General features: G+C 36.3%; 1 protein-coding gene across 2 annotated transcripts in view; it reads right to left on the bottom strand.

Annotated features, from left to right (window-relative positions):
- Positions 1 to 368: 368 nt before the first annotated feature.
- cpne7 (copine 7) overlaps positions 369 to 26,601 on the bottom strand; it is a 65,516-nt gene continuing 39,283 nt past the window's right edge. For both annotated transcript variants that reach the window (XM_089119345.1, XM_089119382.1), the window contains exons 12-16: positions 20,527 to 20,581; positions 18,023 to 18,074; positions 16,202 to 16,335; positions 13,492 to 13,728; positions 369 to 5,049 (exon numbers count right to left, since the gene is read on the bottom strand). In XM_089119345.1, the coding sequence (XP_088975471.1) occupies positions 4,909 to 5,049; positions 13,492 to 13,728; positions 16,202 to 16,335; positions 18,023 to 18,074; positions 20,527 to 20,581 (619 nt within the window). In that variant the 3' untranslated portion in view covers positions 369 to 4,908. The remainder of the gene's footprint in view (positions 5,050 to 13,491; positions 13,729 to 16,201; positions 16,336 to 18,022; positions 18,075 to 20,526; positions 20,582 to 26,601) is intronic.

The following is a 26,601-nucleotide window of genomic DNA, read 5'->3' as shown; positions in this document are numbered from 1 at the left end:
CAATTAAATTACCAGACACGCATAACATTTTAGTCCATGACTGACAATTAGAAAAGGCCATTTTTCCAATGACATGTAATTTTCCCTGATTATCATTTAGCAATAATTGCAATATAATTCACTTTCTTTGAAGCTTAGTTCTTTAAAACACCTATTCTAAGGTCTAAATGGACCTGATATTGTTAATATGTGCAGACTATTATTCCACATAAAGACATCTGCATGAGAATGAATGGAAATAAAAGCAGCACCTTTTCACTGGGTTTAGCAGAAATGACTTGGAATTATGATCTTATATGCTTTAAAATACTGCGCAGACATTGACAACTTGCATCAAATGGACATACCACTGACATACCACCATTCAGTCAAATTATTAAAAGATTTATTAGCCTCGATGCAGAAGTCTAGACTACAGGAAGCGGTAGGACTCGCTTCCAACAAAATAACACTGAAATAAATCCGACCGTTACATTTCAACACAGAGGACTGCATGCAGTAAATCACAGCTTTTGAAAGAGATACTTCCAGTAATGGCACTGGCTCAAATCAAAGCATTGTTAAAGCATAGATGAGACAAAATATGTTCAAATGACTCCTCTTCCTCCCTGTGATCCAGCGTTTTTGACAGTAATAACAATACAGTTTAATGAAAATTACGCTTTGGACAGCATGGTCCGCCTATCTTTTCAATGATATAATGCTTTAGGATGCAGCTGAATGTCTGTAAGCGGACATAATGTGTTGCCTGATAAGTGCATGAAGATCTAAAGCTGCAATAACCTCAGGCTGCAAGAAAACACCACCAGTATCATGACCCACAATCCAGACGAATAGTAGAAGGAAACATGCTTAACATTTTTCCTCTCCTTCTGCAACTAGGTGGAAGAGTAGCACCTCCTGAAAAAGAGGGAGCAAACTTCACCCCAGGACACACTGAACATGCAAATGCGGTCCATTTGGAAATGGATTAAAAAGACAAGCAAAGAAAAGAAATACAGATTAATAAAATGCTATACAAAAATTGGAATAGGCTACAGTACATGTACAGTTCAAAAAGCCATTCAGAAACAGCAACATGTTAAGATCTGGCGTCCTTCATTTATATAACCATGTCACAATGGAGTGATAATGTTGCAGTTGTGCAAAAAGGGCTTCAGAATAGCAGAGAGAGAGAGAGAGCGCGCGAGCGGCCGCTGCAAGAGTACAGGCTGTTTCGTGTGTGCTCTTGTATAGACGTGTACTAAGCACATCAAACATGTGACGCTTTTCAGATTTAACTTAAGGATATGCTATAATCTTGTGCCAAAAATGACTTTATATATACCCTGTTAATAGATAACTCAAACCACTGATTTGCATGTTGTTGAAATGTACATTCATTAAACGCTTTAAACATTTTTTTTTCTTATCTGGACACAAAATGCCAGCCTGTTTTGTTGAAGCAACTGACAAACTGTCTAACAGATATATAATGCTGCTAACATATAGATAGTTTCGCTCTAGTTGTAGTTGAGAGGGCAGGTATAGGCAATACTGAATGTCATCAGCCAGCACAGCCATGTGGGCTATCTAACTGGGACCCAGACAGTTTTGCTACCGGTTTCCCCACATGGGTTTGCCCAGATGAAATGAACACTGATCAGTTTTGGAGTTAATGAGATGATTAAGTGATTGAATAATGATTGAGCATTATTGATGAACACCAGGTGTTAACAAGCAGAATCACTGAAGGAGAAAATCACAAATTGTAAGCCACCGTTATGATGATCAGTGTGGGACGCTTGACCTTTACACTTTCACTTTAAAATTGTGTTTGTCTGCTGTTATTGATTTATAACAGTCAAATGAACAAAGAAAAGTATGTCAGTGTTGATTGTGTTTTGGCATAATCATGCTGTGATCTGATCTTATTGAGATTATCTGGTTTAACTTGTTAGCAACAGCTTTGTGATTCTACATAATATGATTATCAGTATTTTTTTAATCCAAAATTTTTCATAAACATTGTTCTGATCAAAACACTTACAAATGAATTTATTTAGAAACACAGACAACAATAATCAGCTGTGTATCTCAACAATGGTGACAATAATAATAATCCATGTTGCAGTGGCTGCCACCAATCACAACTCATTAATGGCTCCCATCATGCATTGCAGTATGAATAAATTATGATCTGAATTGTCTATGTAGTTTACTTTTCCTAATTAAATATTCTGCGTGTCACCATTGTTGAGATGCATTGACTGAATCTTGATGTCTGGGTATACCTAAATGAAATATATATTTTTAAAACAACTTTTAAGAAATCCTTTATATTATACCTAAAATTCTGGAGTTTAATGCAGAATCACAGTTATGCTGTAACCAACAGCATAAATTACTAAACATAAGGTTCAAATGATGATTGTCATAATATAACCAACACAATTACATCAATTTTTTTTGTTCATCTGGCAGTTTTAAGTCAGAAACAACAGCCAAACAAAATCTAAAGTTGATAATATAAGGGTCAAGAGCCCAATTAAAGCAATGATCACCATGATGGTGGCTTACAATTTTCTCCTTCAGTGATTCTGCTTTTGGTGTCTTCAATAATGCTCAATCATATTCAATCACTTAATTATCTCATTAACTCCAAAACTGATCAGTGTTACATTTAACAGCCTGTAGAGTGCACACTGAGCAGTGATTATTTCATCTGGGAAAACCCATGTGGGGCCTACATGGAAACCGGGAGCAAAACTGGACTGGGTCCCAGTTAGATAGCCCACGTCAAACCCATGTGGGCCCCACTTGGCTGTGCTGGCTAGGATATTTTAATGAAGTTATCGCTGTTCACCCAGTTAAGTTCTAGAGTATGTAAATATAGCCATCACTGCAAGACAGCAACATAGTGTCGGCTTAGATCTGGCATGTACCAGATGTGGCCCGGATCTGGGCCAACACTATGTTGCTGTCTAGGCTGTTTGTTTGTACGTGTTAATATTTGAGGTCATGCATGTACTGTAGAACTGTGCAGCCATCCATATTAGACATTGCTGTGTAAGTGCCACGGCACCCAAACATAAGAAGGAAGACAGCACTTTACATGTATTTTTTGTCAATTTTTATATTCACTTTGCCTGCTATTTTAAAATTTCAAATTAAAACTATCTTAACAGCTAAAATATGTTTCAAATTTGATATGCTTTGTTTTATCGCACATAATGTGGCGACCCTTGAGAAACATTTTTTAATGTAATGTTTGAGGACATTTAAACACATCTTATTTACAATTAAATGACAATGTAGTATAGTTTTAATTTATATTAAAATCAATTAGTTCAAACTTCTTTGTTTTGAACCTTAAGTAAATCTTTATATGTACTTCTGTTGTCTAGTATATTGAATTAATATTAAATTATAGTCAATTCAAATATACTTTAAATGTCATATATTTAAATATATTTGTAATAAAGTTGCAATTTAGTACATTCTAAAGATATTAACTTTAAAAGTAACTTTTCACAACACGCTACAGTTAAAATTAGAATTAGTATGTTAGTGAACACATCAAAATTGTGTGCTTTTTAAAAGCACAAAAGATTAAATTAAAAAGTTATTTAAAGTAAAACTTTTAATTTGATATTACAAAGAGTACTTTCTAAAAGCATACTTAAGTGTGTTAATCATTTGAGCAAAGTGGACTCTTTAAGTACACTTAAGTGACCTTTTTTCATTAATATTATATTATCTAATTTATTTTTATTTTAAATTTACTTTTACGATTTGAAGTACACTACAAGTGCACATTCAATACAATAAAGGGCAGACTTCATTCATAGGTGAAGTGAGTTTAGGCCCACCAATAACAGAAGGGGGGGGGGAGTATTCATGAAACAGTTCTGATTGGTTCAACTAATGGCACAAAAATTATACTTCACTTTTTTAATTAGAGCAGAGATGTATGCACTTCTCTCATGATTGACACATGGCTGTGGCAACGTTTCCACAAACCATTAAATCAGGGGGAAAAAATGAATTAGTGTACACTTGAATAAGAGCAGAGCTGTTGTTATATGTGATGACTAGGAACAACCTACTGTATGACTTTTCACCAATCAGACGTGTTTGTTATGGGATGCTAACAGATGCATTCAAGACACAATGGAATGAAACAGATTTCAAGGGTCTCAAGATACATTTTTAAAAGGTATTATCCTGAAAAACAACTTTGTTTACTTGCCGTTAACATCTTTATAATGCTAATAGCACAAGCTGCTTAAAAAAAAAACAGCATGTCTCCATATCTATGGCTGTTGCACCGGTACTTTAAAGGCGATGGATTTGAAAACACCAAGCAAATGGTGAAACAGCGCTCTGTCAGCATGCTAATTAAAGCACCGCCGCTAAAATATTGAAACGTTGACCTGACTGACCACCATTCTCACACCCATTGTCTCTACATCAACATTATCATGATTTTAGCTATGAAATATGCATATGTTTCCAGCGAAACCAAAGCGAACTCTTTCAGTCAATGGACATGCAATTATCTACATTGTACGATTGTGGCCAGTTCTGTTCCAGTTCTCCAGGATCGAAAGGAGCCCACGGGCAGTGAGAGCAAAGTTGAAAGCTCTGAAGGGCGTACAAAACAGCAGAATGCAGAAGTGGCCTAGTGCAGTTGTAAAGAGTCAGCAGGGATCAGAAGGCCTGTGGTGCTGATGGGAATCCAATGTACTCCAGTTTGCATGCTGAGGGAGCAGTCATGGTGGCACGGATAAGATCCAAACCGTCACTCGTGCGTAAACACCTTATGAATGAACAAAATGGAGTCAAAGTACTGTGTGTTGTGGCAGAACAGGCCTGTCCCAGCTCTCACTCTCTTTGCTGGACCGTTGAGGAGTAGAGGTTTGAGTGTTATTCAGGTGTGTTGGCGATGGAGTTGGGGTTTGAATTCATCACTGGGTTTATGGGTGGTATGGCCTTGTGACTGAAGTACTCCACTACCTGTTTAGGCACCTCCGCTAGGACACACTTTGCCAGTGCAGCTGGTGAAGCCTGCAAAAGTTACACTTTTATTAGCCTCAGAGAGAGGGAAAAACATTAACAATGGTGAAAAAGAGCAAATCAACCACATTCATGGTAAGTTGTGTCCAAACAAAGGGATGAGGAAAGTACAAATTGCGATTTAAATTGTTTGGTGGCGAGCCAAGCAGAAGGCTGTTGAGAGTATTTGCACATTTTTAATCCTCGCTTCTCTAAAATTATTGTTTTTTTGTTTTTGTTTTTCTGGGTGTTTACATGCGCGGAGGGAACAAACCGCTCTTGTGGAGCAAACTGTGGAGCTCTAAGAGATATTTCTGCAACACTGGCATATGCTGGTTCGCCTCGCTGCCTGCATCATTCACCAAAGCACCACATCATTTATGCAAGGCATCCGTTGCTCCTTTTAGTTTTCAAACCTTAAAGCCATAAAAAGTATTACAATGTAATACAATAAGTCATTAAACTATATAACCTAATAACCTATCATTTTATTGGTCACATTTTGTGTAAGGTTTCTTTAACGCACTTACAAAAATTTTGTTCATGTTATATTGCAAAACACAACTATACACTTTATTTTAAGGTGTCCTTGTTACAATGTAATTGTACAATAAGCTACAGAGTAATATTAATATAACAACATATAATTACTATAGGGTTAGGATTAGGGTTTGGTTTTATGGTTTAATCATGACATTATCTCTCAGAATATGCAACATTACATCACGTATTTTTTTTTATTATATGTGCATTACACACACTTGCACTTTCTAAGGTACACCTGTTCAATTGCTCGTTAAAGCAAATATCTAATCTTCCAATCACATGACAGCAACTCCATATATTGAGGCCCCGTCCACACTACTGCGTTTTCGTTTAAAAACGGAGACCTTTTGCTACGTTTGCACCTCCCGTCCACACTAAAACAGGAAAAACGAAGACCTAAAACGGAGAAGTTTAGAAACGCTGCAGCTGCGTTTTGAATCTCCGGAGGGCGTTTTAGTGTGGACGAGACAAAACGGAGGAGTTTACAAACGATGATGCAGAGGCTCACGCTCGGCTCTATGATTGGGTGTCATCAGTCATGACGTATCTTTCCTTGATTCGCCAACCACTGTTTACACCGGCGCGCGCATGCCCAGTGTTGGTGAATGGTCACGTGATCCACGTTTTCAGTCGTTTTAGTGTGGACGGAGATAAATTCTAATACGCAGGTAAAACGTTAGTGTGGACGGAGATCGTTTTCGTTTTAATTCTCCGTTTTTAAACGAAAACGCAGTAGTGTGGACGGGGCCTTAGGCATATAGTCTGCTGAAGTTGAAACTGAGCATCAGGATGGAGAAGAGATGTGATTTAAGTCACTTTGAACATAGCAAGGTTGTTGATGCCAGGCGGGCTGGTCTGAGTATTACAGAAAATGCTGATCTACTTGGATTTTCAAGCACAACCATCTCTAGGGTTTACAGACAATGGTCCGAAAAAAAGAGAAAATATCCAATGAGCGCCAATTCTGAGGGTGTAAATGCCTTGTTGACCCTAGAGGTCAGAGGAGAATGACCAGACTGGTTCAAGCTGATACAAAGTCAACAGTAACTCAAATAAACACCTGTTACAACCGAGGTCTGCGGAAGAGCATCTCTGAACACTCAACACATCAAACCTTGAAGCAGAAGAGCATCTCTGAACGCTCAACACATCAAACCTTGAAGCAGAAGAGCATCTCTGAACACTCAACACATCAAACCTTGAAGCAGAAGAGCATCTCTGAATGGTCAACACATCAAACCTTGAAGAAGAAGAGCATCTCTGAACGCTCAACACATCAAACCTTGAAGCAGAAGAGCATCTCTGAACACTCAACACATCAAACCTTGAAGCAGAAGAGCATCTCTGAACACTCAACACATCAAACCTTGAAGCAGAAGAGCATCTCTGAACACTCAACACATCAAACCTTGAAGCAGAAGAGCATCTCTGAATGGTCAACACATCAAACCTTGAAGAAGAAGAGCATCTCTGAACGCTCAACACATCAAACCTTGAAGCAGAAGAGCATCTCTGAACACTCAACACATCAAACCTTGAAGCAGAAGAGCATCTCTGAACACTCAACACATCAAACCTTGAAGCAGAAGAGCATCTCTGAACACTCAACACAACAAACCTTGAAGCAGAAGAGCATCTCTGAACGCTCAACACATCAAACCTTGAAGCAGAAGAGCATCTCTGAACGCTCAACACATCAAACCTTGAAGCAGAAGAGCATCTCTGAACACTCAACACAACAAACCTTGAAGCAAAAGAGCATCTCTGAACACTCAACACATCAAACCTTGAAGCAGAAGAGCATCTCTGAACGCTCAACACATCAAACCTTGAAGCAGAAGAGCATCTCTGAACGCTCAACAAATCAAACCGTCTTAACAGTCACAGTATAAAAGATTAGGTACTTACACTTGTCTGAATTCGCAGATACTGACGCTGCCATTCACTGCTCTCGTTCAGACTCCAGCCAACATGTTCAGGACACGCACGTTGTTTACAATTATCGATGTCCAGACCCGCGCGCCTTTACCTCCTGCTGCACGTCAAGGTTCCCGCGTTCAGCGTCGCAACTCCTCGCAGCGGTCTTCCTCCGAGAGTTTCGATCAGCCAAGCTTAGGCCTAAAACACTCGTGTAACCCATCAGTTCCATTTTTACGTCAACTAAAGCCATAACAGCGTCAGATCAGCCAAGATAATCCGACAGGAGAACTGCAATGTTCCTCAACTCGTCCACCAAAAGAACCTCGCTGTCTGCACGGGTGACTTTTATCCCGCAGATCACCGATCCACCGACATGAATCAACAATTCTGCAAATCACGAGACGATCTTCCCTCACTGGTTTCAAGTTCAAACTCCGCTTCCAAGGCTTTCAAGTCGTTTCTCGAGTTTTTGGTAGGCGCTTCCAGCAGCTAACTTACTGTTAACGTATCCTCTGCATGATTAAACTTCATTCAGGTAAGCATTTCTCTGTTGCTTCCTTCCTTCACAGCTGAATTGAAATTGGCGTCGATGACGTGGCGTGATCTGACTATTACGGCCGATCTGCTGACTCGCTTAATATAATGTTTGTAGCAAGTTCAGTTTCGCATACCGATATTCCACAGTTCAGTGGTAATTCACAATTCACCATGACGTCACAACAATAATGACTTTGATTCCTACATCTCTTCAATAAGATTGTTAAAAAATGAAAAATCTGTGAAATATTTACAATGATGCACTCTTCAATACCCCTGGTGTTTACTCTTATTTGTTAAAATTGAATGTGAACTATGCTCTATTATTTATTTATTTATGTATTTATTTTTGTTTTGGTTGTTTATGTTCTGTTATTGTCTGTATATGTTACCTTTCTGCAATAATAAAAAAAACAAAAAAAAACAATAATAGACGTTCTTCCGGGTGGCAAAAGCCGAAGCGTCCCTATGGCTACACTAGTAAATTGCATGGAGGGAGACACACCGCCGGCAGAAGCCTAATCTACATTTCAACAGTTGATTCAAAAACAGACGTTGTGGAAATTCGGACATAGTTAACATGATCATTAAAGCTTAGATTCTTTGATCTAGAGACGTGCACCCCCAACGCACTAGACCGCGGCGCGGGACTAGATCTGATGGCCGAGTGCGGGCGGTAATGCACTCTGTGTGTGCGGATTGCAGGAGAATAAAACGATTCGCGGGACTCCCGCAAACTAGAAATATCTATGAATAAAACGAATAAAAACTAATACATTTGTATTCATCTGTTGCAGAAAAGCAACAAGAACAACTAAAACAAAATAGAAATGACTTAAATGGCAGAGTTTCTTTTTATAACGTGACTGCAGCGATGTAGCCAATCACAGACATATGTGTTGATTTATTGAACGCATTGGCCAATCAGAAGCATTTACGATGAAGAAGCATTTACTCACCGCTCAAAAGAAAGTAACATAGAAAGTAATAAAAATAACTAAGTTAGTTGAGAACGTCAGTTATATAACGACCCACGTATTAAAATGGTTGGGTTTAAATCGGGCTCAGGCTCATAATTAGAAGAACATGCACTTTTGACGACGTCCACTCGCTTTAACCTCCTCACCCACAGGCTCTGCTGGATAGATTTACTTTTTTCTGAAGGAAATCTATAAAAAAAAACCTACACCTTTTGCTGTATATCTGGTGGCGCAACCCCAAACACAACATATTTTTGCCATAGATTCAACTTTGATCAACAACAATGATTTTAACTGTGTAACTGTTCAGTTGCCGCCGGCTGGATCTATTCAGTTAGTCAATGGAAGCCGCTCGCGTTCTGCCACCCGGGGCCCATTTCAGAAAGGAGGTTAAGTGAAAACTCTGAGTATGTTAACCCTGAAATGAGGGAAACTCTGGGTTTTCCGTTTCAGAAAGGGGGGTATATCAAACCCGAGAAAGCAGAGTAAGTCAAGCCCGTTTCTGAAAGAGAGGTAAATTATACTCAGAGTCAGTTACCATGGTAACTTACTCTGTGAACCTAACCTGGTCGGGAGCAGGTTTTCTTCAGTAAACTCAGAGTTTCTTGCGGTCTCCTCCCCTTTTTTAAAAAGGAAGTGCTGTTTAAACACCAACAATAAAATGTATTTACACATTCTTTAAGGAATATATATTGTTTGTCCATGTTTTAATTGACTAAATCTTTTTTGCAGCACTTTGCCAAAAAGTAAAAGGATTAAAACGTTTGCTAAACTTTTATTTGATTACCACCATTTTTTATAATATATTTCTATTAAATCATGAAAAAAATTGGAATAAAAAACATTTAATAGAACTCAATTGTTTTTCAAACATAATTTAATAAGTTATTAATGATAAAAATAAGACGTTAATCTTATTCATAATCAATTATTGAAGTTAGTTGATTACATATGTTTTATTGAACAAATGTTTAATTTATTTAACTCATTTTCATTTTAACTGATGATAATAATAATAACCGTAATTTAATAATGCAGTTTATATATTTTATAATTGTTTAATACCATAAACCGTGATATTTTCTGAAACGGATCTTATACTGTGAAACTCTCATACCCCACATGGGGGAGTCCCGCACCCCACCCCCACTGTTAAACAAGTTACTCAGCAACTTTTACTGTTTTAAATTAAGTAAAAACTACTTTTTACTTTTTAGATTTTTAGACTGGTATTTTTACTTAAGTAAAAATGTATCAAAGTAATAGTAGCCTACTTTAGGTTGAATACCATTCTTCCAGTTTCACCTCTGATATTATAACAGTAAGTTACTGTAAAATAGTTATGAATTATTAACTACAAATGACATCTTAAACGGTGTAGTTAGATTAATGTAATACTTACTATCTCTAGAAAGTATTGGTCTACATATTACTAAATCCTATATCAACCTCAACTACTTGATTAACACAAAGAGAAGAGACAAGAAACAGCACTTTTAATTCTTTCAAATTAACAATATACAATTGCATGAATTATTCTTGAATTGATCAAAGTGTGTAGAGGGAGAAGGTTACATAAAACATATAACTTTTAAAAATGTATGTTAAATGCACTATTGTTTTATACTGAATTGTTCTATAGTTTATGCAGTAGCTTTTTTAATGTAATTGCATCATATTTTATTTTAAATTACAGAAGAATTAAGAGTAACCCCCTTAATTAAATTACAATATTTAGATCACTTGTTAATTAATTACACCCAACACCTCTTTTTGTCTGGCGCTGTTGCCATGGTGACTCATAATATCTGCGCTCCATTGATAATGGCTTTTTATAGTTGTGGTGCACGCGCTTAACTCAGAGTCAGTCAACTCAGAGTTGATTGAACTAACTCATTTCAGCTGTTCTGAAACGGAAAACTCAGAGTTTCCCATCTCAGGGTAAGTCAACTCAGAGTTCAAGCTTTAACTCAGAGTTGGTTGAACCTCCTTATTGAAACGGGCCCCCGGAAGTATCGCGGTGCCTATTGTTTACAAACATTCTGAAATGCCCTTGCTATACCACGCTTCATTTGCAGTTTGCAAATACCGCTAACAACTGAATAAAAATCACATAAGCTTAAAAGTGCTAAAAGAGCTTAATGTATATGAATATCACGGGTTGCTCTCAATACGTCTGCTTACTCACCAGAGTTCAGTTGCGTGTGTATATAAATAAAATAAATAAATAAATAAAACCTGCGCTAAAAGAGAGCAAGTTTGTCATTTGGCTGTTATGCATCTGCAGTGGACATATCTACTATGGCAGTAAGTTAAACATTATTAGCCTACTTGCATAATAGTATTTTCACAAACTATTTTTCCACTATTTTAGGCTACTTTAAATTAAGTCATGTAATACTTGGATCTACAACATAGGAAATGTGTAAAATCGCTGCAATACTCCACTGATATATTCGATTGGAATAATTTATGTGAGGTGTATTTTTACATTACGTACAGAGAAATGCAGACTAATTGATCAAAGCAGCTGCGTGGCTCTAGTCTAAAGCCTCATATATTTAGAAGGAAAAAAACCCTATATATCTCAGTAGAACTAACAGTCATATCAGTATTATATATTAGAACTAATCAGTGAAGGAGACTCGAGTGTCATTGTCTTCGCTCAACTGTATGATTTACATGTTCATGCATCATTCATCACCAGCGATCTCCCAGCCATGCATGGGGCTATTTCCATAAAGAGCAACTTTGGAGCCACGTCAGACAAACGCTGCATACCTGAGAAAAGGATTCCACGCACAAGAGTCAACAAATCAAGTTTCACTCGGATTACTCTTTTCACATCCTGATCATGGTTGGCTGTTCCTTGTATACAATTATGAAAATCGTAATTTAACATTTCTTTTATCCATAGTTGCTTGCAGGCATTCAAATTCACGCAAGTATTTTAATCCTAAATTTTTCAAATCGGTTCACGGTACCTTCTCTTTGTTTGCTTAAGGCATAGCTCCAGTAAATGCCTGCCAATCACAAAACAAAACAAAAAAAATTAAAAATTCACTTGTTCAACCGGAATAGCACAACTGTTTATCTCTAGTCACCGATTAGGTTATTCTGTCTCGATATTCAATAAATCGTGTCTGAGGTCAAGCTGATCTTGTGTTTATGTGGTCTAGCATGATGGTCCATTGGGCCCCGGTTCTATATAAATAAATAGAAATATATAAATAATTTCATATAAATATTTATCATCTTACCCGTATTCTTCTTTCTCGTTTCAGGAACCGCAGGACCCATGACTGGTGGGTATATTTATTTACAGTTCTTTGGGGGTGGGCTCCATCCTTGTGGAATTATTCTCCCACTTCTCTTTGGGGGTTGGCATGCAGATTCGGCTAACCTCGCTTTGCTCGCTAAGGATGGGGCCTACGCCAAAGAACTCATAAATTTATGCTTGCTGAGCTGTCAATAAATGTATACTGCTTTTCAATTTATCTCCCGATTCTTTCTGGTAGAAAGTGAGATTCAATTCACACGGGATCACCAAAACTGAACAATAGAAGATTGGAAATACGTTGCCTGGTCTGATGAGTCTTGATTTAATGGATCCATCCTACTGTGTCTCAACGGTTCAGGCTGCTGGTGCTGTAATGGTGTGGAGGATATTTTCTGGGTGCACTTAGGGCCTCTTATTACCAATATAGCATTGTGCCTACAGTACAACAGCTCAGCCTACAGTACATCAGTATTGTTACTGACCAAGTCAGACCCTTTATGACCACAGTGTTCCCATCTTCTGATGGCTACTTCCAGCAGCATTACGTGCCATGTCACAAAGCTCAAATCATCTCAAACTAGTTTCTTGAACATGACAGTGAGTTTATTATACTAAAATGGCCTCCAAGCTCACCAGATCTCAATCTAATAGAGAACCTTTGGGATTTGTTGGAATGAGAGATTCACATCATGGATTTGCAGCCGACAAATCTGCAGAAACTGCGTGATGATATCAAGTAACCATGGACCAAAATCTCCCATGAGGAATGTTTCCAGCAGCTTGTTGAATCTGTGCCACAAAGAATTAAAGCAGTTCTGAAGGCAAAAGGGGGTCCAATTCGGTACAAGCATGGTGAACCTAATATAGTGGCCAGTGAGTGTGATTTCTTGATGCAAACTATTATTTTATGTAATATATTTTACTCTCAGGTGGAAACAGTCTTGATTACTTAACATAAAGACTTTTGATAGGGTGAGTATTAAAATAAATGCTACTTAGCTTGAAATCTTTTTGTTTTTCATTGCAAACATTTAAAAATTATATTACAATTTTGTTTTGTTTTTTAATTAAGATATATATATATATATTTTTTTATTTTAAGTTTAATTCTATAGATGCACAGTCCCCTCTTTCTAAGATCTACAATAACACATGTATTTGCAAATTCCCAGTGACTGACAAAAAACTGACCGTTTTAAAGTCTCTGAAGGGCACAAACTGGACGATGTCCCTCAAGACGGGTTCCCCTTTGGGTGAGCGAAGGACTCCATCATCTCCATCGAGGATCTGCATGTCCGTGAAGTCGGCATTTCCCACTCCCACTATGATGATGGACATAGGCTGGTAGGAGGCCCGAACAATGGCCTCCCGTGTATCGGCCATGTCTGTTACCACCCCGTCTGTGAGGATCAGCAGGATATGGTATAGCTGGCAGAGAAAAGGGTTGTTATCAGGTATTTTGTTTCATTTTTACAATGGACAGTTATAAAGATGTCTGAAGCTCATTCACTAAGCACACAATTTCAATGAAAAATGGAAAGACCCATGTTGTTCTAAACCTGTATTATGTTTTCAGTGGAACAAAAAAAGTGCAAAATAAAATATATCTATCAAATTAGTCTCCTTTTGTGTTGTACAGAAGAAGAAAAAAATGTTTCTGGGTTTAGAAAAACATGAGGGTAGGGTCTTTAAAGGTCTAACATAATATTAGATACATTCTAAATAGGCAGTCACTAGGCTAAAATGGTCTATATTTACTGGCCTGAACATCCAACGTTAAACATGCAAAGTCTATAGTTTGAATGAATGGCCTGGTTTCTGAACATTGATCTCACTGAGCTCATTTACTGTAAAACGATCACTTTTGGGGAAGGGGGTCATCCAAGTTTAATAATAGATGAAGATCATCACAAGGACATAGTGTGTAGAAGACAGCAATGCATAGGAAATTGCTAAGCTTGGGGGGCAAATATTTGACCCGAGACCATTGAATGCCATGTTAAGTGACTTAATATAATTCTAAATTGATTGTAGCTGTGCTAATTACCAAAACAGCCCTCAAGGGTTTATTTGGACCATAATTCAATTTCTAAGGTTATGTGCACAAACTAATGATATAAAGGGGCGAACAAAAGGATAGTCAGAGGAAAATTCATTAAACCACTTTAGAGCTGCATTTCAGAGAAAAATACCGTTTTGTATTCACATTTCACCTATAGTCCTAAATGACTACCTGCATATTTCATCATGAAAATGTGCCTTAAATCACATAAAATGAACTTCTTCCTTTGAAACGAATTCCTTTCATTGAAAAGGAATCTTTTCAATGCAAATTTGGAAAGGGTACGCTCTAAAAAATGCTGGGTTGTTTTAACCAAATTTTGGGTAAAATATGGACAAACCCAGCCATTGGGTTTCATTTTTAGTTTACATTTTAAACCCAATGGCTGGGTTTGTCCATTTCCCCCCCCCCCCCCAAAATTGGGTTAAAACAACCCAGCATTTTTTAGAGTGTAGATAATATAAGCTGAAAATATTAGTTAGGCTGATTACCTAACAAGCACAAGGATAAAGTTGTATTTTTAACAACCATCTAATATTCAGCACAACGGCGAGTGTGTAAAGCCAGTGTGACTAAGGCCTTGTCCACACTAATACGTTTTCATTTGAAAACTCATTTTCTCTCCATTGTGGCCTTCCGTCCACACGGAGACGGCATTTTCATCCTGCGAAAATTGAGCTTTTTGAAAACGCTGTCCAAGTGGATACATTCGAAAATCTTTGTGGACTGTGAAAACTGAAGGATTCGAAAAAGATGACGCATGTTTACTCATGTGACGCAAATTGCACCCATAGAGAGCTGTTTATACTGGTATTGTGCCTGTTACGTGCTATTCACTTTCACACTGTTGCTAAAGATAATGTAATTTTGTCCTCTCTTTATATGACAGTTCTGCAAAGATGACAAAAATATTCACTTGCAATTGCTGTCCTGAGGCAAAACATGAGAGCAGTTGCATTTTAGACCAAGCGTATAATGGTGACTGAATGCGACCAAAATTAGCAGATATTAAGCAGACAGTCTACTAATACTCTAATGACTGCTAGTTGACATGTTGCATATATATGCAATAAAAACAGTTGCATCTAAAATAAAGCTAACATTTTGTTTACTGTTTAAACCCTGTCTACATCTGGTTTTATTAGAATATGGATACAGGCAGATAAATATACAGAAAATAGATTATTTTAAGGTGTCCGTTTTACAGTGTAATTACACATTTAAGTACCAAGTAATAATACTTAAAGGGATACTCCACTTTTCCCTCAGAGTTAAACAGTTGAGTTTTACCATTTTCGAATCTATTCAGACAATTTTCTGAAATTTAGAAGAATATCAGTACCAGACAGTTTCTGGTCCCATTGACTTCCATAGTAGGAAAAAATATATACCGGAACTATGGAAGTCAATGGGACCAGAAACTGTCTGGTTACTGATATTCTTCTAAATATCAGAAAATCGGCTGAATGGATTGTGAAAACGGTAAAACTCAACTGTTTAACTCTGGGGGAGTTGTAAAATGAGCCTATTTCCCAAAAAAAAGTGGAGTATCCCTTTAACTATGTACTTTCTATATGGTAGGGTTAGTATTAGGGTTTGGCTTAGGGTTAGTTTCATGCAGTTATGTACAATTTATAGTATTTTATTTTATTGATATTAATATAGTAACTACATGCAACGTGTAACAAGGACACTGTAAGAAAAACAAGTGTTATCCACACCATAAATTTTACAGTATGTAAATTGCCAATGGAGTGCATGATTCCGGTAGTGATTCCAGTGTTCATTTTATTGCATTTCACCTTCAGTACCATAAACAGACACTTTAAAGATACTCACAGAAGCGTCTTTGATGGGTTCTTTCCCAGCTGCCAGTTTAGCTATTCTGTTGATGATGGGAGCCACATTAGTGGGACCGTAGAGCTGGATCTTGGGCAGGCAGTTTTGGTAGGCTTCCACGACCCCCTGGATCTCTGATCAGAGAGAGAGAGAGAGAGAGACAGGGGACACGGCTATCACTTCTGTTCTGGAGGCTTATTTGTATTTCTCTCTCGGTCTCTGGGGGTTTCTGAGAGCAGAGCTGAAGTATTGGCAGCAAAAGCAACAGATTTTGGGATCAAATCAGTCGGAACTCTTCATCTTTTGCAAAAATGTGAACGGACTGAAGCGAGCCCAAAATTTCCCACAATCTTCACGCATTCTCTTTGAGTGCTAAAGGAATACATTTAAATTTGATTATTTCCTCAACCTCATGTCGTTCCAAAACCTTCCGTGAAACAAAAGCAAAAATGCTGAGCGATATTATGTACGCTCTTTTCCATATTATGAAAGTGACTGGGGTCTGAGTTGTTAATGAGCATTATAAATTTTATGTTTGAGGAACAGTCTAACATTTTGTAATCCCTGCTAGAAGAACATGGAAGCTGGTTCAGTCAACACCATCTGGAGACCAATTTGTGGCTAATTTGTTTACGAATTCGTACGATTTGTCTAAACCCCAGTGATAGGTCATTCGTAAGAATTAGCCATCTCGTAAAATACGTACGAATTGCCGTGAGACTGGGTTGGTCCAAAAAACAGCTTAACCACCTTAAGCTGGTATGACCAACTGCTTTGTTGCTGGCCCAAGATCATCTACCGTGACTAGTTGTCCACACGGGTATTTTTATAACCAGAGTTTTTCCTCCTGCATTTAAAAAAAAAAACGTCCACACGCAAATGCAAAAACAGGTTATCAAGCGCTGTCAAGAGCATGCCACACCAGAAAGTGGCGATATAACTCTAACCGTAAAGCCACGTTGGCCAATCAGAAGCCTAACAAAAAGTTATTACCGGTTCTGGTAGGCTATAATGACGCACAATATGACGTTAAACACAGCGGATAACGGTGCACACACTTTATATCACGCAATCGCAACTTCATATCACGCAATTCTGACTTTATATCTCGCAATTGTGACTTTATATCTCGCAATTCTGACCTTTTTCACACATTTCTGACTTTATATCTCGCAATTCTGATTTTATATCACGCAATTCTGACTTTATATCTCGCAATTGCGACTTTATATCTCGCAATTCTGACTTTATATCTCGCAATTCTGACTTTATATCTCGCAATTGCGACTTTATATCTCGCAATTCTGACTTTATATCACGCAATTGCAACTTTATAACACGCAATAGCAACTTTATAACATGCAATTCTGACTTTATAACTTCCTTAGAAATAAAGCAAGAATTGCGAGATGTAAACTCGCAATTGTGAGATAAAAAGTCGCAATTACCTTTTTTACTTTTTCCTTCTGTGGCAGAAACAAGCTTCCATATATTTGAATGGATGGTGACAGCAGAGGGAAGGATTTTTTTGTTCCTCACACAAAGATGGCTTTAGATGGATTCAAGAGAAAGTTGTGCACAAGTCCAATGGGACCACTTTTATGAAATGTTTAAAGTGCCTTATTGAAAAGAATGGGCATTCCTCAGCATTTCTCCTTTTGTGTTCTTGTGAAAGAAAGTCATATAAAGTCTGAAACGTCAATGAGGGAATTTGTGACTGAACTTTTCCTGTAACAATAGCTTCAGAAACATCACATCAGAGTGTCTCTGTTCAGCTCCCATGAGATACTCACTAACATACAAAGTGCCTGTCACTCTTACCTTCACATTCATCATCCTCCGGGTTGAAATTGATGGCAAAGTCATGAGACACCTGTAGTTTGGAGAAGAAAAACAATCAGAATGGTTTTGTTTATTCAACTTCAGCTTGTTTAGCATGCTTTTACACTCCTGATTTCTGGTTAAAAACAGTTTTTCTGCTGTTAAAAGATAGCAATAAATTATACATGTTTCTAAGAAGAGTACTTTCTGCAACACTATGCATGAAATGACCCGATGATAATGATGATGATGATGCTAAAACAAAATAGCGTCCTCCCTACAGATTTCCCATTGTAATCAATGGCCTCTATTTGCACAAATTTCATTGAAATTGAATTTCTTTTGTTGACAACGACATTCTGAATATATTGTTACAGTTCTTTGAAAAGGAAATAGACCTCATAGGTAGTGGACTGTAAATCTGCCTGAACAAATAGACCATAAAATAAAATCCTGTGATAGTTTACTTTCAAAACAGGGGGGAAGTTATTACAAGCTGTAATATTATTCAGTGAGAATAACCCATCTTTGCTGTAAAGGTTGGTATTTCATGGGAGAGAGTCTGTAAATAAAAATAAAAATGGTTATGACTTGTGAGTTGAAGGCTGCGGCCTACACTGATAATTCAACATTTACAAATTATACACAAATCTTGTGAAAGACAAGTGCACTTAATTGTATTGAATGCGCACTTGCGGTGTACTTCAAATTTTAAAAGTACAAGGAAATAACAAAAACTGCATAATATAGTCCATGGCCTTTTATTTCATTAATGTTATGTTTCTTAACGCAATTAAGTACACTTTTGATCATGTCAAATTAAAAACATTTTTAGTCATTATGTTTTAATAATCTTTTGTCATGCTTTATAGAAGAGCACTTATTTTGATGCGTTGGCTTACAAGTTAAAGATTAAGTAAAGGACTTGATTACAATACAATTCTAGAGTGTTCTTTTATATTATATTAAAATGATTATAAATGTAAAACAATTGCGGTTACCCTTTATTTTAAGATGACAGATACATTGTACTTACTTAATTACTGACTTTATGTACTTACTATAGAGTTAGGGTTTGGTTTAGGGTTAGTTACTTATAATTATGCATAATTTAGTGTTATTAATATAGTAATTACATATGTCACCTTAACATAAAGTGTAATGAAAATTGCAACTTCATCACCATTACAAATTACAACATACAAATGTATTTAAATATGACTCAAGTTTCAATAGAAATTACATCAAATTATACTTAAGTTAACCATAAATTTTTTCAGTATTCAGCATTTTAACTAAATATACAAAAATAATTACAAAATGACAGTTTTAGATGTATTTCAGTCCTGCTTAAGTGTTTTAAAAAGCACTCTTAAGCATTTAATATCATTTAGACTATAATACATTTGTATTTAATTGCAGTCGTCTCCAAAATACATTATATTAAATTCACATTTAAAATATCTTTTAAAGTATATCACTCCTATAATTACTCTTTTTTAAGTAGTCAATGCTAAAGTGTACTTTTAACATTATAACATATTATGCAGAATATACTGTTGTTACTATAGTAAGTACATTGAACACATATAAGGAGATAGGTGAACTTCTATATTATAGGCGATAGGTCAACTTTAAGTGAACTTCTGTTTCACAAGGGACCACATAATATTATGGAAGCGTATTGCATTCACTTGAAGAAAAAAATCTACTCTGTTTTTCTGAATTAATGAGTTAATTATCTCAGAATTACAAGATAATTTTTTACATGGAAAAATGTTTTCACTCTGTTTTTCTGAATTAATGAGTTTTTGAGATAATCAAGTCATTAATTCAGAAAAAAACAGACCAAAAACCATTTTCCATGAAAATGAAAATTATCCATCTTGTAATTCTTGGATAATTAACTCATTAATTTAGGAAAACAGTGCAAAAACTTTTTTCCATGAAAAATTATCTTGTAATTCTGAGATAATTAACTCGATAATTCAGAAAAACAGAGCAAAAACTTTTCCATGAAAAATTGTCTTGTAATTCTGAGATAATTAACTTGATAATTCAGAAAAACAGTGCAAAAACTTTTTTCCATGAAAAATTATCTTGTAATTCTGAGATAATTAACTTGATAATTCAGAAAAACAGTGCAAAAACTTTTTTCCATGAAAAATTATCTTGTAATTCTGAGATAATTAACTCGTTAATTCAGAAAAACAGTGCAAAAACTTTTTTTCATTAAAAATAATCTTGTAATTCTGAGATAATTAACTCGATAATTCAGAAAAACAGAGCAAAAACATTTTTCCATGAAAAATTCTCGTAATTCTGAGATAATTAACTTGTTAATTCAGAAAAACAGAGCAAAATTTTTTTCCCATGAAAAATCATCTTGTAATTCTGCGATAATTAGCTCATTAATTCAGAAAAACAGAGTAGATTTTTTTCTTCAAGTGAATGCAATACGCTTCCATATAATATATACAATATACAAAAAAAAGTATTTTTACCTCATAATTAGGTGGAATTCTTGCCCCAAAGCCCAAAGCAGAGAACCGTTTGTCACTGTGATAGATAAAAACAATCATCAGCAAATAAAACAGCAACTAATAAACGAGTTAAACAACACTTTCTACATATGTGCAAGTCCTTTCTGAAATATTTTATTCACCAAAACCCACATAATCACACACAATGCTTAATATGGACAAATACCTCACTAGCTCAACAAGGTCAACGGCACTCGAGTGAACATGGTGTACTGCTATGTGTGTAAGATCATCGTGTTGAAGGAATGAAAGAGACTGGAATGAAAGTGAGAGGGGAAGACAGACTCCGCAGGACAGCAGATTCACACAGCTGGTCACTCAACATGACTAGAGGAAGGGTGTCATGTGATCAAAACCACAGAGCTGAGACATGAGGAGCAAGACCACCCCAGGCACACAGCTAGTGTTTCATGAAAGCTATGCCGTTCTGATAGCTGTCACCACTCATGTTGGACAATCAATCACACCTGATTTGAATGCAACAATTTCATTTATTCTCTGGATGAATTCTCTAAAAAAAAAAAAAAAAAAAAAGTGAGTGCAAAACAAAACTATTATCCATAGCTGGCATTCATAGCAAACAGGATTCAGAATTGCAATTTGAGTATGATCTCTGTATAATATCAGTCTTTTTTATCAATGCAAGATATTTAAAGTGTACGTGAAGTATACTTGCAATAGTTCCACTTTAGCACAATCAAATATACTTAAGTATATATTTAGTTGAACTTCAGCTCTATTTCCAGATAACCAAGGTATATTAAGTACAAAAATAGTTCTTCCAATTTAGCAGACTTTAAAGGTATTGTAGGTAGGAATTTTATTTAAAAAAAAAAAACTTTTTTCCAAATTTGTTTAAACTTTCTGTATATATCAATGCATAATTAAAATGTAAGTACTCTGAAAAATACAGTATAAAAATCGAGTGTCTGTAGACCTCTCACGACTGTTTTAAAGACAGCTCATTATTTCCATTCACTCCACCCCCTCCCTTCTAGTCTCCTTCCAAAGCCACTCCCCCAAAACACATGAACGCGCGACTCCGACCGCTGAGCTGAGCTGAAGACGCATTATTTACCTGAGACAAGCGGGGAGGAAGGAGCGCAGTGCATGTAGTGACATCATGTCAGAATCACATGTAATAAAAAAATCTAACTTTAACATTATGAAGATAAAAAAAATAAGATGTATTTTAGTACTCACTATATTTTCCATTGCCATCTTTTACAATGTGATGAAGATGAATTTCGTGTAAGATTCATAACATATATGGTGTTCGGCATGTAAGAGTTTCCATGATGAAAGCATTGTTGACCCTGATGAGGACTACACATACAGTAAATGGTTGCCATGGTTGCGAGAGAGTGACAGTCGCCTAAGCCAATCCTTTGTTTCGTCCTGGTTTGAAATAATGAGCTGTGTTTAATGCTGATTAAACGGTCTAGAGTCACTTGATTTTTAAACTTTTTTTATCAGAGTACTTACATTTTAATTATGCATTGATATATATAGAAAGTAAACAAATTTGGGATAATTTTTTTTTTTTATATATAAAATTCTTACCTACAATACCTTTAAGGGATAAACTGGCACATAAAGGAATGTGGTCTTAAGGCATGGTCCTACTTCCAAAATTCATGAATGCAAATTACCACTGTTAGCAAATGGTCAGCTTCTGCCCCCAGTAATACAGCAGATCTCGTGACTCTGGAGTGTGTGTGGAGCATCAATGCGATCTGTCTGTAAAACCCTCCTGCGATAGAGCTCCTCACATTAACATGTTTGCTTGCCTGAAGACATCATGCTGTGATGGCTATTGAGAATGCTCCTGATCTATGAAGAGGAGCACACTAATCTCTAGCATGATGCAATCTCTATAATCACATCATAGCTCAAGTTAATGTGAGCTATTGAGCTTTTGCTTGTTTACCATAGTGAAGAAAGGAGAGATTACTGAGATACAGCCATGAGAAAACTAATATTACATGCGCTCTGTCCTGACTTACTAAACCCAAGCCCAGCAGACAAATAAAGTTGAGAAATGTTGATGTTTTAAAACAAATGGCATGAGATTATAACTTTAAAAATAGCTTTGGGTTACACTTTATTGCATTAGTTTCCAATGAGCAGGCATGCACGCAAATCAGTTTGAAAGTTTGATCAAATAGCCAAAAAGCAGAAAACCCAGAATAGGATTTGTTGTGGGTCAAAGAGGCACATTTGTTTTCCATGAGTAATGTAATATTTCAAGTCTGTAGCTGAAATGGGTCATTTAATATTTTTACATTCTTGTTGCTAAGCAACCACAGCACTTATCCATCCCATAATTGAGACATAGCCACAAAGATGATCTGCATCATTAGTGTAGTATTTTATTGTATTTATTATTTTTATTTCATGTAATGTTTATTTTATTTCAAGAAATTATTTTCTTTATAGCTTTAGTAATGACTGCAGTAATAATCCTGATCTGCGTAAAGCGGAGGCGGGGCTAATTTGCATATTCATAGAACCATGTTTACTAAATGAGGCAAAGGTGTAGAGTTATCAAGCTATTTTAAAGGGAAAGTGAAAGATAAAATAATTGACTTCAGGAGGATAAAATATAAATATAAAATAAATATAAATATTATATTATAATATTATATTTTAAATATAAAATATAAAATCCTCCAAAGCCCTCTGTGCCATATTTCAACACTAAAATTTTTTTTTTTTTTTTGACGTGTTGTATCCATCAGCATGATTTATACGTATAATAAAATGATGCCTGACATGCTAAACACTCACACATCTGTGATCGCGAGTCAAGCTGTTCCGACAACTGTGACTTCTTCCCTCATTGTCAACTGCTTTACAAATGAGTTAAAAAAAAATAGTGCCTTCTCAGCTTCCCAAAAGCATCCAGTTTACTCATTGGCCTCGGTGAAACTGGGTCACAAGGGGTGCATCCATATTTTTCAGTCATGTTCCATTTACTTATTCCAGTCACTTGCATCCTTATTATACTCTCATTCAGCATTCTGATTTAAAACTTTTTTTGCCAAAACAAAATCAAATAAAGTCGTGCTCAAAAGTTTACATACCTCGCAGAACCTGCAAAATGTTATTGTTTTTTTTTTTTTTTTTTTTTAAAGAGATCATTCAAAATGCATGCTATTTTTTATTTAGTAATATCCTGAACAAGATAATATGAATAAAATATGTTTAGAAACATAAATAGATACATTTATAAAAATAACCCTGTTCAAAAGTTTACATGATTCCTGATAGTGCGTGTCATTACCTGGATGGTTTCGTTTGTTTTGTAATGCTTGAGTCCCTTGTTTGTCCTGAGCAATGCAAATGCATATTTGAACCCTTTCCAGCAGTGATTATGATTTCGAGATCCATCTTTTCACATTAAGGATAATTAAAGGACTCAAACACAACTAAATTAAAAATGGATGCTCCAGAATGAAACAGAATGCATTAAGAGCCAGGGGGTGAAAACTTTTGAACAGGGTGAAGATGTCCAAATTTTGTTTTCTTTGTTTTTCATTTAGTACTGCCCTTCGGAAGCAATAGAAGATGCACGTGAAGTAAAATTTACCTTGATCTTCAAATTCAAAAAGTTTTCACCCCCTAGCTCTTAAAGGAGTAGTTCACTTTAAAAAAAAAAAAAAACACTTTGCTGATAATTTACCCCCCCCCCCCCCCCCATGTCATCCAAGATGTCCATGTCTTTCTTTCTTCAGTCGAAAAGAAATTAAGCTTTTTGATGAACACATTCCAGGATTTTTCTCCATATAATGGACTTCATTGGGAACCAAACGGTTCAAGGTCCAAAAGACAGTTTCAGTGCAGCTTCAAAGGGCTTTAAACGACACCAGACAATGAATAAGGGTCTTATCTAGCGAAACGATCGCTCGTTTCAAAAATAAATAAAAAGGTTTAAGTTTCGTCTTGCTCTGTTCTGTGATGCGCATTCGTGACTCTCCTGTCAAAATGAACGAATCTTTTCCAGAGTCAATTCGTTCATTTAGTTTGTTGAACGAACCAAATGACACGAAAAAAGATTCGTTCATTTTGATAAATAAGTTCATCATCAGTAGGGTTGGGTATCGTTTGAATTTGAACGATTCTGATTCCGATTCCGATTCCTTGTTTCGATTCCGGTTCCTAACGATTCTCGATTGCAATTCTTTTAAGAGCCGGGGTCAAAAAAGTTTAGCTAACCAACGGTCTTTCTGAAGGAAATAATCCTTTCTGAAGGAAATACTCCTTTTGTCACAAATTTTGCATTTTGCCGAGATTTCGTTATTTTTAGAAAAGTGAAGCCACACTTTGGACCACCGACGTAAGCTACTCATGTTCGACTCGCGCGGTTATGCCAACACTTCCGGTAGACGCTTCTTCGTTGGTGTTGTTCAGTGGTTTCTTCTTCCGCTCGGCGGACTGTGAATATCGAAACTAGGAATCGAAATTTCAACTTTTGAACGATTCCGGGAAAAATGAAAAGTTAGTCCCGGTTCCAATCGATACTCGATTCTCGATACCCAACCCTAATCATCAGAGAACAGAGCAAGGCGACCATTTGAGCTTATAAAACTTAAACTTTGTTATTTTTTTTAAAATGAGCGATCGTTTAACTTGATAAGACCCTTATTCATCGTCTCGTATTCATCGGAATCGTTTAAAGCCCTTTGAACAGTTTGCAGTTTGCACTGAAACTGTCTTTTGGACCTTGAACCGTTTGGTTACCATTGAAGTCAATTATATGGAGAAAAATTTTCATCAAAAACCTTAATTTCTTTTCGACTGAAGAAAGAAAGACATGGACATCTTGGATGACATGGGGGTGAGTAAATTATCAGCAAACTTTTTTTTTTTTTTTTTTTAAGTGAACTACTCCTTTAATACGTTCTTCCTTCTGGAGACAAAATACTTTTTGTCCTGTGGACTATATGGAAACATCTTTTTTTGTAAAATATCTCATTCGGAACAGTACTAAATAAAGAATAACATGCAATTTGTATAATCCCTCTCAAATAATGAACATTCTGTAAAGGTGCATGTAAACTTTTGAGCACGACTATATGTGGATGCACCAACATAAATATCACTGTTGTTGCATGGATATAGTGTATTTCAGGCATGTCGGTTGGAGAACATCCATCATGCTGTCCACAGAGGCACAAGTGGTTCTAAAAGCTGAACAATTACGAAAGCAAGAGCTTTCCTTGCAATCTCTCTCTGCCTCCCAAGTCAGTACACTAGGAGAAAATGGTATTTTTTTATTTTCCTCAGCACTTTTTTCAAGGCTCCCCTGAGAGATCACATCCATATCCAGCAGAATCTGATGAGGACTGTCAGACTGCCACCACCGTCCAGTCTCAAACCAGAAGCAGGGACACACTTCTATAAAAGGACTAATCCTGCTTTTAATAAAAGCCCAAAGGACAACCAGCAGGGAGCTATAGAGCAGCAACAAAGTGAAATTAGTCATGACACTGCTTGCCAAAGTCACGCTGGCTCTGACAATGTGAACAACTGCAACAATACATGCAGTAATTAGCTTACCATGTTGAGCTGTGTTAACCGTTTGTTATACCTCTGAGTGAGTCAAGTTTTTAGTCAATTATTGCAAACAATCTCAAATGCGAATTTCAATTATAAAATCTTAATTAGTATCTGATTAGGTTTCAATGGTTACTTTTGTTTTAGATATTATTTGGCACAGCTGTACCACATGTGGAAGGCAGTGTATTTCAGGAAACAGCCATTTTGTAAATTCTCTCTCTGCAATTTTCTCTGCCCACCAAGACGATGCATTAAGCAGGCAAAATGAAATCAATATACTCTTACTTTCACCGCCATTATCAGAAAAAAATAAGCAGTGGGATGAATATTCCCCCAAAGCAATGTGTAATGCAGCTGCAGTTATAGAAATTTATAGCAAGCATTTCTATAAGAGCTACAAAAAGTCTTTATCCGCACATGAAATAAGATTAATGAATTAATGAAAATATTTTTATACGTTATATATAACGTTTG

The sequence above is a fragment of the Pimephales promelas genome, chromosome 1 (genome assembly GCF_988280905.1).
Source record: "Pimephales promelas chromosome 1, fPimPro1.hap1.1, whole genome shotgun sequence".
NCBI classification, from domain to species: Eukaryota; Metazoa; Chordata; class Actinopteri; order Cypriniformes; family Leuciscidae; genus Pimephales; species Pimephales promelas.
This window is presented reverse-complemented; position numbering and strand designations above follow the sequence as displayed.